The 19,078-nt window shown below is 44.7% G+C and overlaps 1 protein-coding gene across 1 annotated transcript in view; it reads left to right on the forward strand.

The window, feature by feature from the left end:
- Positions 1–19,078, forward strand: part of LOC139370050 (ras-associating and dilute domain-containing protein-like) — a 79,894-nt gene that overhangs the window by 32,123 nt on the left and 28,693 nt on the right. Inside the window, exons 11-18 of the mRNA XM_071109358.1 lie at positions 774–886; positions 2,208–2,324; positions 2,578–2,701; positions 8,371–8,543; positions 10,925–11,075; positions 12,856–13,048; positions 13,238–13,283; positions 16,469–16,796. Of these exons, the coding sequence (XP_070965459.1) occupies positions 774–886; positions 2,208–2,324; positions 2,578–2,701; positions 8,371–8,543; positions 10,925–11,075; positions 12,856–13,048; positions 13,238–13,283; positions 16,469–16,796 (1,245 nt within the window). The remainder of the gene's footprint in view (positions 1–773; positions 887–2,207; positions 2,325–2,577; positions 2,702–8,370; positions 8,544–10,924; positions 11,076–12,855; positions 13,049–13,237; positions 13,284–16,468; positions 16,797–19,078) is intronic.

Here is a 19,078-nt window from a genome sequence, read left to right on the forward strand (position 1 = left end):
GAATACTTTCTGACTGTATATTTTATAATGTGGAATAAGTCAAGGAGTTTGAATACTGTCTGACTGTATATTTTATAATGTGGAATAAGTCAAGGAGTTTGAATACTTTCTGACTGTATATTTTATAATGTGGAATAAGTCAAGGAGTTTGAATACTTTCTGACTGTATATTTTATAATGTGGAATAAGTCAAGGAGTTTGAATACTTTCTGACTGTATATTTTATAATGTGGAATAAGTCAAGGAGTTTGAATACTTTCTGACTGTATATTTTATAATGTGGAATAAGTCAAGGAGTTTGAATACTTTCTGACTGTATATTTTATAATGTGGAATAAGTCAAGGAGTTTGAATACTTTCTGACTGTATATTTTATAATGTGGAATAAGTCAAGGAGTTTGAATACTTTCTGACTGTATATTTTATAATGTGGAATAAGTCAAGGAGTTTGAATACTTTCTGACTGTATATTTTATAATGTGGAATAAGTCAAGGAGTTTGAATACTTTCTGACTGTATATTTTATAATGTGGAATAAGTCAAGGAGTTTGAATACTTTCTGACTGTATATTTTATAATGTGGAATAAGTCAAGGAGTTTGAATACTTTCTGACTGTATATTTTATAATGTGGAATAAGTCAAGGAGTTTGAATACTTTCTGACTGTATATTTTATAATGTGGAATAAGTCAAGGAGTTTGAATACTTTCTGACTGTATATTTTATAATGTGGAATAAGTCACTGTATATTTTATACATATATTTATATTCAGGTTCCAAGGAGTCGTTGCTATCGGCGACCATCTCAGCCAATGAGGAGGCTATGACCATCCTGGAGGAAGTGATCATGTACACCTTCCAGCAATGTGTCTACTACATCACCAAGGTAACTGTTACTCTGTGTATTACTTCACCATGGTAACTGTTACTCTGCATACTAAATCACCAAGGTAACAGTTACGCATCACCAAGGTAAACGTTACGCACCACATCGCCAAGGCAACCTTTACACTAAGAGGGGTGAGACAGAGAGGAGAGAGACAGAGAGGAGAGAGACAGAGAGGAGAGAGACAGAGAGGAGAGAGACTGAGAGGAGAGAGACAGAGAGGAGAGAGACAGAGAGGAGAGAGACAGAGAGGAGAGAGACAGAGAGGGGTGAGACAAAGAGGAGAGAGAGAGAGGAGAGAGAGAGAGGGGTGAGACAAAGAGGAGAGAGAGAGAGGAGAGAGAGAGAGGGATGAGACAGAGAGGAGAGAGAGAGAGGAGAGAGAGAGAGGGGTGAGACAGAGAGGAGAGAGGAGAGAGATAGAGGAGAGGAGAGAGATAGAGGAGAGAGAGAGGAGAGAGATAGAGGGGTGAGACAGAGAGGAGAGAGAGGAGAGAGAGAGAGGAGCGAGAGAGAGGGGTGAGACAGAGAGGAGAGAGACAGAGGGGAGAGTGAGGGTGACTATATTGTGTCTGAAGCTTGGTCAGGCCAGCTTTAACTTTCTCACAACAGTGTTAGTCAGGAAAGAGTTCTATATTATCCCACTAAACCTGGACACAATCCATTCACACAGAGATCAGGGTGTGTCTGGACAGGACAGCAGCTCAGGACAGCAGCTCAGGACAAGCAGCTCAGGACAGCAGCTCAGGACAGCAGCTCAGGACAGCAGCTCAGGACAGCAGCTCAGGACAGCAGCTCAGGAGCTCAGCAGGTCACCACTGAGGATAGAGGTCATGTCTGTCTAGCTCACCACTGAGGATAGAGGTCATGTCTGTCTAGCTCACCACTGAGGATAGAGGTCATGTCTGTCTAGCTCACCACTGAGGATAGAGGTCATGTCTGTCTAGCTCACCACTGAGGATAGAGGTCATGTCTGTCTAGCTCACCACTGAGGATAGAGGTCATGTCTGTCTAGCTCACCACTGAGGATAGAGGTCATGTCTGTCTAACTCACCACTGAGGATAGAGGTCATGTCTGTCTAGCTCACCACTGAGGTCTGTTGGTAGCTAATGTGTGTTGGTAGCTAACGTGTGTGTGTCGTTAACGTGTGTCTCTCTGTGTGTGTGGTTGTGTGTGTGTGTGTGTGTGGTTGTGTGTGTGTGTGTGTGTGTGTGTGTGTGGTTGTGTGTGTGTGTGTGTGTGTGTGTGTGTGTGTGTGTGTGTGTGTGTGTGTGTGTGTGCATGTGTGTGCGTGTGTGTATGTGTGTGTGTGTGTTCCAGTCCCTGTACGTAGTACTTCCTGGTCTACTGGACTGTAACCCTTTCCCAGTGGACAGCTCTGAACCCTGCTGGAGAGGAGGTACAGGGTTTCCTGAGCCCGTTCGCAGGGTCCTGCAGGTACCACACACACACACACACACACACACACACACATGGACAGACACACACATTATTCCTGCATGGAATATATTTGGCATGATACATTTTTACATTTCTGTCACTGTGTGTGTGTGTGTGTGTGTGTGTGTGTGTCTGTCCATGTGTGTGCGTGTGTGTGTGTGTGTATGTGTGTGTGTGTGTGTGTGTGTCTGTCCATGTGTGTGTGTGTGCGTGTGTGTGTGTGTGTGTGTGTGTGTGTGTGTGTCTCCAGGTGTTCCAGTGCAGTCAGGAGCTACTCCAGGGCTACCAGGTCCACCCAGAGGTCCAGGCCCAGATGTTCTCCTACCTCTTCTTCTTCTCCAACGTATCTCTCTTCAACCAGCTCATGGACAAGGGTGAGACACACGTGGACGCGCACGCACACACACACACACACACACACACACACACAGACACACACACACACACACACACACACACACACACACACACACACACACACACACACACACACACACACACACACACACAGAGAAAAGTAATTGAGTGTCATCTGCATAGCAATGATGGGAGAGACTGTGTGGTTTTGACGGAGTCAAGTGACTTGGTGTATAGAGAGGAGAGGGACTAGAACCGAGCTCTGAGAGAGGAGAGGGACTAGAACCGAGCTCTGAGAGAGGAGAGGGACTAGAACCGAGCTCTGAGAGAGGAGAGGGACTAGAATCGAGCTCTGAGAGAGGAGAGGGACTAGAACCGAGCTCTGAGAGAGGAGAGGGACTAGAACCGAGCTCTGAGAGAGGAGAGGGACTAGAACCGAGCTCTGAGAGAGGAGAGGGACTAGAACCGAGCTCTGAGAGAGGAGAGGGACTAGAACCGAGCTCTGAGAGAGGAGAGGGACTAGAACCGAGCTCTGAGAGAGGAGAGGGACTAGAACCGAGCTCTGAGAGAGGAGAGGGACTAGAACCGAGCTCTGAGAGAGGAGAGGGACTAGAACCGAGCTCTGAGAGAGGAGAGGGACTAGAATCGAGCTCTGAGAGAGGAGAGGGACTAGAACCGAGCTCTGAGAGAGGAGAGGGACTAGAACCGAGCTCTGAGAGAGGAGAGGGACTAGAACCGAGCTCTGAGAGAGGAGAGGGACTAGAACCATTCTCTAGACCTCAGTCTGGTAATGAATGATCATTCTCTAGACCTCAGTCTGGTAATGAATGATCATTCTCTAGACCTCAGTCTGGTAATGAATGATCATTCTCTAGACCTCAGTCTGGTAATGAATGATCATTCTCTAGACCTCAGTCTGGTAATGAATGATCATTCTCTAAACCTCAGTCTGGTAATGAATGATCATTCTCTAGACCTCAGTCTGGTAATGAATGATCATTCTCTAGACCTCAGTCTGGTAATGAATGATGTGGCAGTTGAGCTAGTAGCTTGAGGAAACTATTCAACGAGGTACAAACTGGTTGAACCAATGTTGTTTCAACATCATTTGTCAATGTATTTGTGACGTGACATCGATGTGGAAAATACATTCTGATTTCAACCTTCGAAACAGAGAACAAATGAATCGTCATGAATAAGGAACCATGAAAATGAGTCCTAATAAAACCTGTTTAATATAAACGTTTGTCAGATGGTTTGTATAAGGAACCATGAAAATGAGCCCTAATAAACCCTGTTTAATATAAACGTTTGTCAGATGGTTTGTATAAGGAACCATGAAAATGAGTCCTAATAAACCCTGTTTAATATAAACGTTTGTCAGATGGTTTGCAGCATCAGGATCAGATGAGATGGAGGTCGTTACCACTGACAACTAAATCAGAGGGGCGTTTTAGTTTTTAGTTTTTTATCCCATTGAGGTTGAAAAAAAGAGTTGGGGACCACTACACAACAACACACAGAGAGAAACACACAACAACACACAGAGAGAAACACACAACAACACACAGAGAGAAACACACAACAACACACAGAGAGAAACACACAACAACACACAACAACACACAACAACACACAGAGAGAAACACACAACAACACACAGAGAGAAACACACAACAACACACAACAACACACAACAACACACAGAGAGAAACACACAACAACACACAACAACACACAACAACACACAGAGAGAAACACACAACAACACACAGAGAGAAACACACAACAACACACAGAGAGAAACACACAACAACACACAACAACACACAGAGAGAAACACACAACAACACACAGAGAGAAACACACAACAACACACAACAACACACAGAGAGAAACACACAACAACACACAGAGAGAAACACACAACAACACACAACAACACACAGAGAGAAACACACAACAACACACAGAGAGAAACACACAACAACACACAACAACACACAGAGAGAAACACACAACAACACACAGCAACACACAGAGAGAAACACACAACAACACACAGAGAGAAACACACAACAACACACAACAACACACAGAGAGAAACACACAACAACACACAGAGAGAAACACACAACAACACACAGAGAGAAACACACAACAACACACAACAACACACAGAGAGAAACACACAACAACACACAGAGAGAAACACACAACAACACTCAACAACACACAGAGAGAAACACACAACAACACACAGAGAGAAACACACAACAACACACAACAACACACAGAGAGAAACACACAACAACACACAGCAACACACAGAGAGAAACACACAACAACACACAACAACACACAGAGAGAAACACACAACAACACACAGAGAGAAACACACAACAACACACAGAGAGAAACACACAACAACACACAACAACACACAGAGAGAAACACAACAACAACACACAGAGAGAAACACACAACAACACACAGAGAGAAACACACAACAACACACAGAGAGAAACACACAACAACACACATAGAGACACACACACACAGACAGACAGAGAGAAACACACACACACACACACACACACAGAAACACACACACACAGAGAAACACACACATAGACAGACAGACAGAAACACCCACAGAGATACCCACAGAGAGATACACACAGAGAAACACCCACACAGAGACACACACAGAGAGAAACACACAGAGAAACACACAGACAGAGAGGCACACTTCCATTAGTCTGCCTCAGGGTAAATCCCTAGATGAGGAATGGTGTGTGTGTGTGTGTGTGTGTGTGTGTGTGTGTGTCAGCATTTTGACGGAGGAGAGGAAAGCAACTCGTGCTTTAGATTTGTCCTTGACAACCTCACCCTCCCCTTCCCACCTCCCCTTCCCACCTCCCCTCTTCTCTTATCCTCTGATGGTCTTTATTATTGGGGGATGGGGGAGGATGAGAGTTGTCTGGGATGGAGGGTAAGATGGGGGAGCTAAAAGCAATATAGGGTGAGAGCTGATGACCTTCCTAACATAGATCTTTCTTTCTCTCCTTTCTCTCTCTTTCTCTCTCCCCCTTTCTCTCTCTCCCCCATTTCTCTCTCTCTCCCCCATTTCTCTCTCTCTCTCTCTCTCTCTCTCTCTCTCTCTCTCCCCCCCCTTTCTCTCTCTGTTTCTCTCTCTTTCTCTCCCCCCCTTTCACTCTCCCCCCTTTCTCTCTCTCTCCCCCCTTTCTCTCTCTCTGTCTCTCTCTCTGTGTTTGAAAGCACTAGATGTATTAATGTATATATAGACTGCATGGTCACTATGGGGAAGCTCTAGCAGGGCAGAAATTTGCCCAACTGACTTGTTGGAAAAGGTGGCATCCTATGACGGTGCCACGATGAAAGTCACGGAGCTCTTCAATGAATCCATTCTACTGTTAATGTTTGTCTATGGAGATTGCATGGCCGTGTGTTCGATGTTATACACCTGTATACACTTGAAGGGGTGTACACATATATAGTGTAGTTAGTCCACATACTGCTGGTCATGTAGTGTATCTGTTTCTCTCTCTGTTCATTGATGTTTCTCTGGCGATGGTATCCATGGTAACAGCAGGTAGCGCCAATGTCAGATGCCATAGCAACCGAGGCAGAGAGAGGCAGAGAGAGATGGAGCGAGCCAGAGAGAGGTAGAGAGAGGTAGAGAGAGGTAGAGAGAGGTAGAGAGGCAGAGAGAGGTAGAGAGAGGTAGAGAGGCAGAGAGAGGTAGAGCGAGGCAGAGAGAGAGAGCTGAGTGGTACTGTGTGTTAGTAGTGTTTGCTGTGACAAACTGTGACCTGTAAGCAGATTATATCAGAAGACCATTTCTGCTGAGGACTACGGTCCAGGTTCTGTGTTGTGTTTGTCTGAGGACTACGGTCCAGGTTCTGTGTTGTGTTTGTCTGAGGACTACGGTCCAGGTTCTGTGTTGTGTTTGTCTGAGGACTACGGTCCAGGTTCTGTGTTGTGTTTGTCTGAGGACTACGGTCCAGGTTCTGTGTTGTGTTTGTCTGAGGACTACGGTCCAGGTTCTGTGTTGTGTTTGTCTGAGGACTATGGTCCAGGTTCTGTGTTGTGTTTGTCTGAGGACTACGGTCCAGGTTCTGTCTTGTGTTTGTCTGAGGACTACGGTCCAGGTTCTGTGTTGTGTTTGTCTGAGGACTACGGTCCAGGTTCTGTGTTGTGTTTGTCTGAGGACTACGGTCCAGGTTCTGTGTTGTGTTTGTCTGAGGACTACGGTCCAGGTTCTGTGTTGTGTTTGTAGTGTCTGAGGAGTTCAGTCATGTCTCTCAGAGCAGCGAGGACAGATTGTCATATTCCCAGACTATAAGCCTATTAGGGGGGAGGGGGTGATGGGGGGGGGGGGGGGGTACCCATTGGCTGGGGCGGAGGGGGGATGGAGCTGTACCCCTGGGGTGGGGTAGGAGGGGGTGAAGGAGGAGGAGGGTTGGACAGGGATTAGCTACCTCTTAAAGTGGCACTAATGACTCCAGTCTCCTTTTCACCTCATTTAATACCTACGATTTACTGAACAAAAGGCACCTCTCCATAGGTGGTCCAGGTTAGTCATGACATGAGAGGGAGAGAGAGGGAGAGAGGGAGAGGGGGAAAGAGGTATTCCGAGCCCTGCCCTGGGAACTCCTCAATTTTGGAGAGCTGATCACAAAAAAGCATTTTCCGCCAGGAAATGTGTTCTACAACAGACTAATCAGACAGGTGTGGAATGTGTTCTACAACAGACTAATCAGACAGGTGTGGAATGTGTTCTACAACAGACTCATCAGACAGATGTGGAATGTGTTCTACAACAGACTCATCAGACAGGTGTGGACTGTGTTCTACAACAGACTAATCAGACAGGTGTGGAATGTGTTCTACAACAGACTCATCAGACAGGTGTGGAATGTGTTCTACAACAGACTAATCAGACAGGTGTGGAATGTGTTCTACAACAGACTAATCAGACAGGTGTGGAATGTGCTCTACAACAGACTAATCAGACAGGTGTGGAATGTGCTCTACAACAGACTAATCAGACAGGTGTGGAATGTGTTCTACAACAGACTAATCAGACAGGTGTGGAATGTGTTCTACAACAGACTAATCAGACAGGTGTGGAATGTGCTCTACAACAGACTAATCAGACAGGTGTGGAATGTGCTCTACAACAGACTAATCAGACAGGTGTGGAATGTGTTCTACAACAGACTAATCAGACAGGTGTGGAATGTGTTCTACAACAGACTAATCAGACAGGTGTGGAATGTGTTCTACAACAGACTAATCAGACAGGTGTGGAATGTGTTCTACAACAGACTAATCAGACAGGTGTGGAATGTGTTCTACAACAGACTAATCAGACAGGTGTGGAATGTGCTCTACAACAGACTAATCAGACAGGTGTGGAATGTGCTCTACAACAGACTAATCAGACAGGTGTGGAGTGTGCTCTACAACAGACTAATCAGACAGGTGTGGAATGTGTTCTACAACAGACTCATCAGACAGGTGTGGAATGTGTTCTACAACAGACTAATCAGACAGGTGTGGACTGTGTTCTACAACAGACTAATCAGCCAGGTGTGGACTGTATCTTTATGTGTCTGTGTGTGTGTGTGTGTGTCTGTGTGTGTGTGTGTGTGTGTAGGTCCGTCGCGGGGCTGGTTCCAGCGCTCTAAGGTTCTCCAGGTACAGGCCTGTGTCAGGATGGTTCTAGAGTGGACTAGGAAGGCGGGGCTTAGTTACCTGGCAGACAAGTTCTTCAACAAGTTCAACAGCGCTGTCAGCATCCTGGCCACACCTCCTCAGCAGCTAACACAGGTAAGGTCACACACCTGACCTCTGACCCTGTCAGCATCCTGGCCACACCTCCTCAGCAGCTAACACAGGTAACGTCACACACCTGACCTCTGACCCTGTCAGCATCCTGGCCACACCCCCTCAACAGCTAACACAGGTAACATCACACACCTGACCTCTGACCTCTAACCCTGTCAGCATCCTGGCCACACCTCCTCAGCAGCTAACACAGGTAACGTCACACACCTGACCTCTGACCCTTTCAGCATCCTGGCTACACTCCCTCAACCGCTAACACAGGTAACATCACACACCTGACCTCTGACCTCTAACCTTTTCTCACCTTAAAGGTAGCCATTTTTATATCAATATAAAATAATTCTGGGTAACAATGAAGTACCTTACTGTGATTGGTTACAAATATTTCTCTCTCTATATATTCTGATATATTTATCTCTCTATATATATTCTGATATATTTCTCTCTATTATATTCTGATATATTTATCTCTCTATATATTCTGATATATTTATCTCTCTATATATATTCTGATATATTTATCTCTCTATATATTCTGTTATATTTATCTCTATATATTCTGATATATTTATCTCTCTTTATATTCTGATATATTTATCTCTATGTATTTATCTCTATATCTTCTGATATATTTATCTCTCTATATATTCTGATATATTTATCTCTATATATTTATCTCTCTATATATTCTGATATATTTATCTCTATATATTCTGATATATTTATCTCTATATTCTGATATATTTATCTCTATATATTCTGATATATTTATCTCTCTATATATTCTGTTATATTTCTCTCTCTATATATTCTGATATATTTATCTATATATTTATCTCTCTATATATTCTGATATATTTATCTCTATATATTCTGATATATTTATCTCTATATTCTGATATATTTATCTCTATATATTCTGTTATATTTCTCTCTCTATATATTCTGTTATATTTATCTCTCTATATATTTATCTCTATCTTCTGATATATTTATCTCTCTATATATTCTGATATATTTATCTCTATATATTCTGATATATTTATCTCTATATATTTATCTCTATATATTCTGATATGTTTATCTCTATATATTCTGATATATTTATCTCTATATATTCTGATATATTTATCTCTCTATATATTCTGATATATTTATCTCTATATATTCTGATATATTTATCTCTATATATTTATCTCTATATATTCTGATATATTTATCTCTATATATTCTGATATATTTATCTCTATATATTCTGATATATTTATCTCCCTTTATATTCTGATATATTTATCTCTATATATTTATCTCTATATCTTCTGATATATTTATCTCTATATATTTATCTCTATATCTTCTGATATATTTATCTCTATATATTTATCTCTATATCTTCTGATATATTTATCTCTATATATTTATCTCTCTATATATTCTGATATATTTATCTCTATATCTTCTGATATATTTATCTCTATATATTTATCTATCTATATATTCTGATATATTTATCTCTATATTCTGATATATTTATCTCTATATATTCTGATATATTTATCTCTCTATATATTCTGATATATTTATCTCTATATATTCTGATATATTTATCTCTCTATATATTCTGATATATTTATCTCTATATATTCTGTTATATTTATCTCTATATATTCTGATATATTTATCTCTATATATTCTGTTATATTTATCTCTATATATTCTGATATATTTATCTCTATATATTTATATCTCTATATATTCTGTTATATTTATCTCTATATATTCTGATATATTTATCTCTATATATTTATCTCTATATATTCTGATATATTTATCTCTATATATACTGATATATTTAGCTCTATATATTCTGATATATTTATCTCTATATATATTCTGATATATTTATCTCTTTATATTCTGATATATTTATCTCTATATATTCTGATATATTTATCTCTATGTATTCTGATATATTTATCTCTATATATTCTGTTATATTTATCTCTATATATTCTGATATATTTATCTCTCTATATATTCTGATATATTTTTCTCTATATATTTATCTCTCTATATATATTCTGATATATTTCTCTATATATTTCTAGATGAGTTGGAAGGTGCTGTGTGCAGACCACCCCAGTCTAAAGCTAGTCTATATATATTCTGATATATTTATGTATATATTTCTCTATATATTTCTAGATGAGTTGGAAGGTGTTGTGTGCAGACCACCCCAGTCTAAAGCTAGTCTATATATTCTGATATATTTATGTATATATTTCTCTATATATTTCTAGATGAGTTGGAAGGTGCTGTGTGCAGACCACCCCAGTCTAAAGCTAGTCTATATATATTTCTAGATGAGTTGGAAGGTGTTGTGTGCAGACCACCCCAGTCTGAAGCCGGTTCAGCTGCATGGCCTGTTGACTCAGTACCAGTTGACAGCTGAGATGGGGCCTGTTCCAATATGGCAGCCCAGCAGTGAGGATGAGGCATACATATACAGGACAGGTACCTGCTGAGGGGGGTTAACATGTTTGTGTGGATTCTAACCCCTGATGTGTCTGTGTTGATTCTAACCCCTGGTCTGCTGTGTCTCTGTGGATTCTAAGCCCTGGTCTGTTGTGTCTCTGTGGATTCTAACCCCTGGTCTGTTGTGTCTGTGTGGATTCTTACCCCTGGTCTGCTGTGTCTGTGTGGATTCTAACCCCTGGTCTGCTGTGTCTGTGTGGATTCTAACCCCTGTTGTGTCTGTGTGGATTCTAACCCCTGGTCTGCTGTGTCTGTGTGGATTCTAGCCCCTGTTGTGTCTGTGTAGATTCTAACCCCTGATGTGTCTGTGTGGATTCTAACCCCTGGTCTGCTGTGTCTGTGTGGATTCTAACCCCTGTTGTGTCTGTGTGGATTCTAACCCCCGGGTCTGCTGTGTCTGTGTGTATTCTAACCCCTGCTCTGTGTGTGTCTGTGTGTATTCTAACCCCTGGTCTGTCTGTGTCTGTGTGTATTCTAACCCCTGCTCTGTCTGTGTCTGTGTGTATTCTAACCCCTGCTCTGTCTGTGTCTGTGTGTATTCTAACCCCTGGTCTGTGTGTATTCTAACCCCTGCTCTGTGTGTGTCTTTGTGTATTCTAACCCCTGGTCTGTCTGTGTCTGTGTGTATTCTAACCCCTGCTCTGTGTGTGTCTGTGTGTATTCTAAACCCTGCTCTGTCTGTGTCTGTGTGTATTCTAACCCCTGGTCTGTCTGTGTCTGTGTGTATTCTAACCCCTGGTCTGTGTGTATTCTAACCCCTGCTCTGTCTGTGTCTGTGTGTATTCTAACCCCTGGTCTGTGTGTATTCTAACCCCTGGTCCGTGTGTATTCTAACCCCTGGTCTGTGTGGATTCTAACCCCTGGTCTGTCTGTGTCTGTGTGTATTCTAACCCCTGGTCTATGTGGATTCTAACCCCTGGTCTGTCTGTGTCTGTGTGGATTCTAACCCCTGGTCTGTGTGGATTCTAACCCCTGGTCTGTCTGTGTCTGTGTGGATTCTAACCCCTGGTCTGTGTGGATTCTAACCCCTGGTTTGTCTGTGTCTGTGTGTATTCTAACCCCTGCTCTGTGTGTGTCTGTGTGGATTCTAACCCCTGGTTTGTCTGTGTCTGTGTGGATTCTAACCCCCGGTCTGTGTGGATTCTAACCCCCGGTCTGTGTGGATTCTAACCCCTGGTCCGTGTGGATTCTAACCCCTGGTCCGTGTGTATTCTAACCCCTGCTCTGTGTGTGTCTGTGTGTATTCTAACCCCTGGTCTGTGTGGATTCTAACCCCTGGTCTGTGTGGATTCTAACCCCTGGTCTGTGTGTGTCTGTGTGTATTCTAACCCCTGCTCTGTGTGTGTCTGTGTGTATTCTAACCCCTGCTCTGTGTGTGTCTGTGTGTATTCTAACCCCTGGTCTGTTTGTGTCTGTGTGTATTCTAACCCCTGGTCTGTGTGTGTCTGTGTGTATTCTAACCCCTGCTCTGTGTGTGTCTGTGTGTATTCTAACCCCTGCTCTGTGTGTGTCTGTGTGTATTCTAACCCCTGCTCTGTGTGTGTCTGTGTGTATTCTAACCCCTGGTCTGTGTGTGTCTGTGTGTATTCTAACCCCTGCTCTGTGTGTGTCTGTGTGTATTCTAACCCCTGCTCTGTGTGTGTCTGTGTGTATTCTAACCCCTGCTCTGTGTGTGTCTGTGTGTATTCTAACCCCTGGTCTGTGTGTGTCTGTGTGTATTCTAACCCCTTGTCTGTGTGTGTCTGTGCCCCTCCCCCAGTGGACCTTTTGGAGAGTTTTGAGAACCACCCCCCCATCGTCCTCCCCAGCGGGGGGTTCAGAGTGGACCTGGACAGTGACTGTCTAGAGGACAGCATCTATAGGCAGCTGCTCTATGTCAAACACTTCCTCTGGGGGCTACGCACACACACTCACACACACCCCACTGTCAACAACACACACACTCACACACACCCCGCTGTCAACACCACACACACTCACACACACCCCGCTGTCAACAACACACACACTCACACACACCCCACTGTCAACAACACACACACTCACACACACCCCGCTGTCAACAACACACACACTCACACACACCCCGCTGTCAACAACACACACACTCACACCACGGTTAACGGGACTGGAACGAGCACCAGCACCGGGACGAGTACCACACCCGCAGACTGGCAGGAAGCACAGGTAGGTCACGTGATGGACACACACACACACACTCACACTCACACTCACACACACACACTCACACACACTCCTTGCAGTAATCTGGGCCATGTGCCTCAGCAGCTGTGGTTCTTTAGCAGTTACCAGTAATCTGTTACATGAAATACCAAAGCCCTCTAAGGCATCCACACACACACACACACACACACACACACACATGGATGTGCACACAGACAATACTCCTCTCCCCTCCAATAACTCTGCAAGAACTCAGACTTGCCCCATATGTTGGTCACACATCCACCCTGGAGGTACCAAGTCCCAGACATGACATCTACCCTGGAGGAGCCAAGTCCCAGACATGACATCTACCCTGGAGGAGGAGCCAAGTCCCAGACATGACATCTACCCTGGAGGAGCCAAGTCCCAGACATTACATCTACCCTGGAGGAGCCAAGTCCCAGACATGACATCTACCCTGGAGGTACCAAGTCCCAGACATGACATCTACCCTGGAGGAGCCAAGTCCCAGACATGACATCTACCCTGGAGGAGCCAAGTCCCAGACATGACATCTACCCTGGAGGAGGCAAGTCCCAGACATGACATCTACCCTGGAGGAGCCAAGTCCCAGACATGACATCTACCCTGGAGGAGGAGCCAAGTCCCAGACATGACATCTACCCTGGAGGAGCCAAGTCCCAGACATGAAATCCACCCTGGAGGTGCCAAGTCCCAGACATGACATCTACCCTGGAGGAGCCAAGTCCCAGACATGACATCTACCCTGGAGGAGCCAAGTCCCAGACATGACATCTACCCTGGAGGAGGAGCCAAGTCCCAGACATGACATCTACCCTGGAGGTGCCAAGTCCCAGACATGACATCTACCCTGGAGGTACCAAGTCCCAGACACAAGTCCCAGACATGACATCTACCCTGGAGGTGCCAAGTCCCAGACATGACATCTACCCTGGAGGAGCCAAGTCCCAGACATGACATCTACCCTGGAGGTGCCAAGTCCCAGACATGACATCTACCCTGGAGGAGCCAAGTCCCAGACATGACATCCACCCTGGAGGTGCCAAGTCCCAGACATGACATATACCCTGGAGGAGCCAAGTCCCAGACATGACATCTACCCTGGAGGAGCCAAGTCCCAGACATGACATCCACCCTGGAGGTACCAAGTCCCAGACATAACATCTACCCTGGAGGAGGAGCCAAGTCCCAGACATGACATCCACCCTGGAGGAGGTACCAAGTCCCAGACATGACATCTACCCTGGAGGAGGAGCCAAGTCCCAGACATGACATCCACCCTGGAGGAGGTACCAAGTCCCAGACATGACATCTACCCTGGAGGTACCAAGTCCCAGACATGACATCTACCCTGGAGGTACCAAGTCCCAGACACAAGTCCCAGACATGACATCTACCCTGGAGGTGCCAAGTCCCAGACATGACATCTACCCTGGAGGAGCCAAGTCCCAGACATGACATCTACCCTGGAGGAGCCAAGTCCCAGACATGACATCTACCCTGGAGGATCCAAGTCCCAGACATGACATCTACCCTGGAGGTACCAAGTCCCATACACAAGTCCCAGACATGACATCTACCCTGGAGGTGCCAAGTCCCAGACATGACATCTACCCTGGAGGAGCCAAGTCCCAGACATGACATCTACCCTGGAGGTGCCAAGTCCCAGACACAAGTCCCAGACATGACATCTACCCTGGAGGTGCCAAGTCCCAGACATGACATCTACCCTGGAGGAGGAGCCAAGTCCCAGACATGACATCTACCCTGGAGGTACCAAGTCCCAGACATGACATCTACCCTGGTGGAGCCAGGTCCCAGACATGACATCTACCCTGGAGGAGGAGCCAAGTCCCAGACATGACATCTACCCTGGAGGAGCCAGGTCCCAGACATGACATCTACCCTGGAGGAGGAGCCAAGTCCCAGACATGACATCTACCCTGGAGGTACCAAGTCCCAGACATGACATCTACCCTGGAGGTGCCAAGTCCCAGACATGACATCTACCCTGGAGGTGCCAAGTCCCAGACATGACATCTACCCTGGAGGAGCCAAGTCCCAGACATGACAGCCACCCTGGAGGTACCAAGTCACAGACATGACATCTACCCTGGAAAAGCCAAGTCCCAGACATGACAGCCACCCTGGAGGAGGAGCCAAGTCCCAGACATGACATCTACCCTGGAAGAGCCAAGTCCCAGACATGACAGCCACCCTGGAGGTGCCAAGTCCCAGACATGACATCTACCCTGGAGGAGCCAAGTCCCAGACATGACATCTACCCTGGAGGAGCCAAGTCCCAGACATGACATCTACCCTGGAGGAGCCAAGTCCCAGACATGACATCTACCCTGGAGGAGGAGCCAAGTCCCAGACATGACATCTACCCTGGAGGTACCAAGTCCCAGACATGGCATCTACCCTGGAGGAGCCAAGTCCCAGACACAAGTCCCAGACATGACATCTACCCTGGAGGTACCAAGTCCCAGACATGACATCTACCCTGGAGGAGGAGCCAAGTCCCAGACATGACATCTACCCTTGAGGAGGAGCCAAGTCCCAGACATGACATCTACCCTGGAGGAGGAGCCAAGTCCCAAACATGACATCTACCCTGGAGGTACCAAGTCCCAGACATGACATCTACCCTGGAGGAGGAGCCAAGTCCCAGACATGACATCTACCCTGGAGGTACCAAGTCCCAGACATGACATCTACCCTGGAGGAGCCAAGTCCCAGACATGACATCTACCCTGGAGGTACCAAGTCCCAGACATGACATCTACCCTGGAGGAGCCAAGTCCCAGACATGACAACTACCCTGGAGGTACCAAGTCCCAGACATGACAACTACCCTGGAGGTACCAAGTCCCAGACATGACATCTACCCTGGAGGTACCAAGTCCCAGACATGACATCTACCCTGGAGGTACCAAGTCCCAGACATGACATCTACCCTGGAGGAGGAGCCAAGTCCCAGACATGACAGCCATGGTAATCAGATTAAGGCTTTAGGACCAGTAAGTAGTGAATCAGGAAGGCTGGATGGATAAATCTCTGGTGTTACTGAGAGAGACCCACTGCAGGCAACACACACACACAGTCCTGCCTTTAACAGTGTTCTAACTGCGTGTTGTTTTATCCCCCCCTACAACCTCCAGAGGGAGTTCCCTCCGTCCCACAACAGTCCCCGGTCAGGAGGGGTGGAGGAGTGGGTGAGGGACAGAACCCCAGGCCAATGTCACAACAGTGTGAGGAGAAATGGCACCGCCCCCCACCTCCGGCCGACCAACCAGGACCCTTCGTGCCTCCTGACTTCGCCCAACACGCCCCGGAACCCCGAGGGGGGTGGGGTTGACCCGGTTGGACACGCCCCCCAGGTCAACGGCTGCAGTAATAACAGACCTTCAACGGACGGGAAGAAAAGCAACGGACTAGAGGGTAAAGACTCCTGTTTATATATGGGTAATATACACAACGGACTAGAGGGTAAAGACTCCTGTTTATATATGGGTCATATACACAACGGACTAGAGGGTAAAGACTCCTGTTTATATATGGGTAATATACACAACGGACTAGAGGGTAAAGACTCCTGTTTATATATGGGTCATATACACAACGGACTAGACTCCTGTTTATATATGGGTCATATACACAACGGACTAGAGGGTAAAGACTCCTGTTTATATATGGGTAATATACACAACGGACTAGAAGGTAAAGACTCCTGTTTATATATGGGTCATATACACAACGGACTAGAGGGTAAAGACTCCTGTTTATATATGGGTCATATACACAACGGACTAGAGGGTAAAGACTCCTGTTTATATATGGGTAATATACACAACGGACTAGAGGGTAAAGACTCCTGTTTATATATGGGTCATATACACAACGGACTAGAGGGTAAAGACTCCTGTTTATATATGGGTCATATACACAACGGACTAGAGGGTAGAGACTCCTGTTTCTATATGGGTAATATACACAACGGACTAGAGGGTAGAGACTCCTGTTTATATATGGGTCATATACACAACGGACTAGAGGGTAAAGACTCCTGTTTATATATGGGTCATATACACAACGGACTAGAGGGTAAAGACTCCTGTTTATATATGGGTAATATACACAACGGACTAGAGGGTAAAGACTCCTGTTTATATATGGGTAATATACACAACGGACTAGAGGGTAAAGACTCCTGTTTATATATGGGTAATATACACAACGGACTAGAGGGTAAGGACTCCTGTTTATATATGGGTCATATACACAACGGACTAGAGGGTAAAGACTCCTGTTTATATATGGGTCATATACACAACGGACTAGAGGGTAGAGACTCCTGTTTCTATATGGGTAATATACACAACGGACTAGAGGGTAGAGACTCCTGTTTATATATGGGTCATATACACAACGGACTAGAGGGTAAAGACTCCTGTTTATATATGGGTCATATACACAACGGACTAGAGGGTAAAGACTCCTGTTTATATATGGGTCATATACACAACGGACTAGAGGGTAAAGAATCCTGTTTATATATGGGTCATATACACAACGGACTAGAGGGTAGAGACTCCTGTTTATATATGGGTCATATACACAACGGACTAGAGGGTAAAGACTCCTGTTTATATATGGGTCATATACACAACGGACTAGAAGGTAAAGACTCCTGTTTATATATGGGTCATATACACAACGGACTAGAGGGTAAAGACTCCTGTTTATATATGGGTAATATACACAACGGACTAGAGGGTAAAGACTCCTGTTTATATATGGGTAATATACACAACGGACTAGAGGGTAAAGAATCCTGTTTATATATGGGTAATATACACAACGGACTAGAGGGTAGAGACTCCTGTTTATATATGGGTCATATACACAACGGACTAGAGGGTAAAGACTCCTGTTTATATATGGGTCATATACACAACGGACTAGAAGGTAAAGACTCCTGTTTATATATGGGTCATATACACAACGGACTAGAGGGTAAAGACTCCTGTTTATATATGGGTAATATACACAACGGACTAGAGGGTAAAGACTCCTGTTTATATATGGGTAATATACACAACGGACTAGAGGGTAAAGACTCCTGTTTATATATGGGTCATATACACAACGGACTAGAGGGTAAAGACTCCTGTTTATATATGGGTCATATACACAACGGACTAGAGGGTAAAGACTCCTGTTTATATATGGGTCATATACACAACGGACTAGAGGGTAAAGACTCCTGTTTATATATGGGTCATATACACAACGGACTAGAGGGTAAAGACTCCTGTTTATATATGGGTAATATACACAACGGACTAGAGGGTAAAGACTCCTGTTTATATATGGGTAATATACACAACGGACTAGAGGGTAAAGACTCCTGTTTATATATGGGTCATATACACAACGGACTAGAGGGTAAAGACTCCTGTTTATATATGGGTCATATACACAACGGACTAGAGGGTAAAGACTCCTGTTTATATATGGGTCATATACACAACGGACTAGAGGGTAAAGACTCCTGTTTATATATGGGTCATATACACAACGGACTAGAGGGTAAAGACTCCTGTTTATATATGGATAATATACACAACGGACTAGAGGGTAAAGACTCCTGTTTATATATAGGTAATATACACAACGGACTAGAGGGTAAAGACTCCTGTTTATATATGGGTCATATACACAACGGACTAGAGGGTAAAGACTCCTGTTTATATATGGGTAATATACAC

This window comes from Oncorhynchus clarkii, chromosome 17 (assembly GCF_045791955.1).
Source record: "Oncorhynchus clarkii lewisi isolate Uvic-CL-2024 chromosome 17, UVic_Ocla_1.0, whole genome shotgun sequence".
Lineage (NCBI taxonomy): Eukaryota > Metazoa > Chordata > Actinopteri > Salmoniformes > Salmonidae > Oncorhynchus > Oncorhynchus clarkii.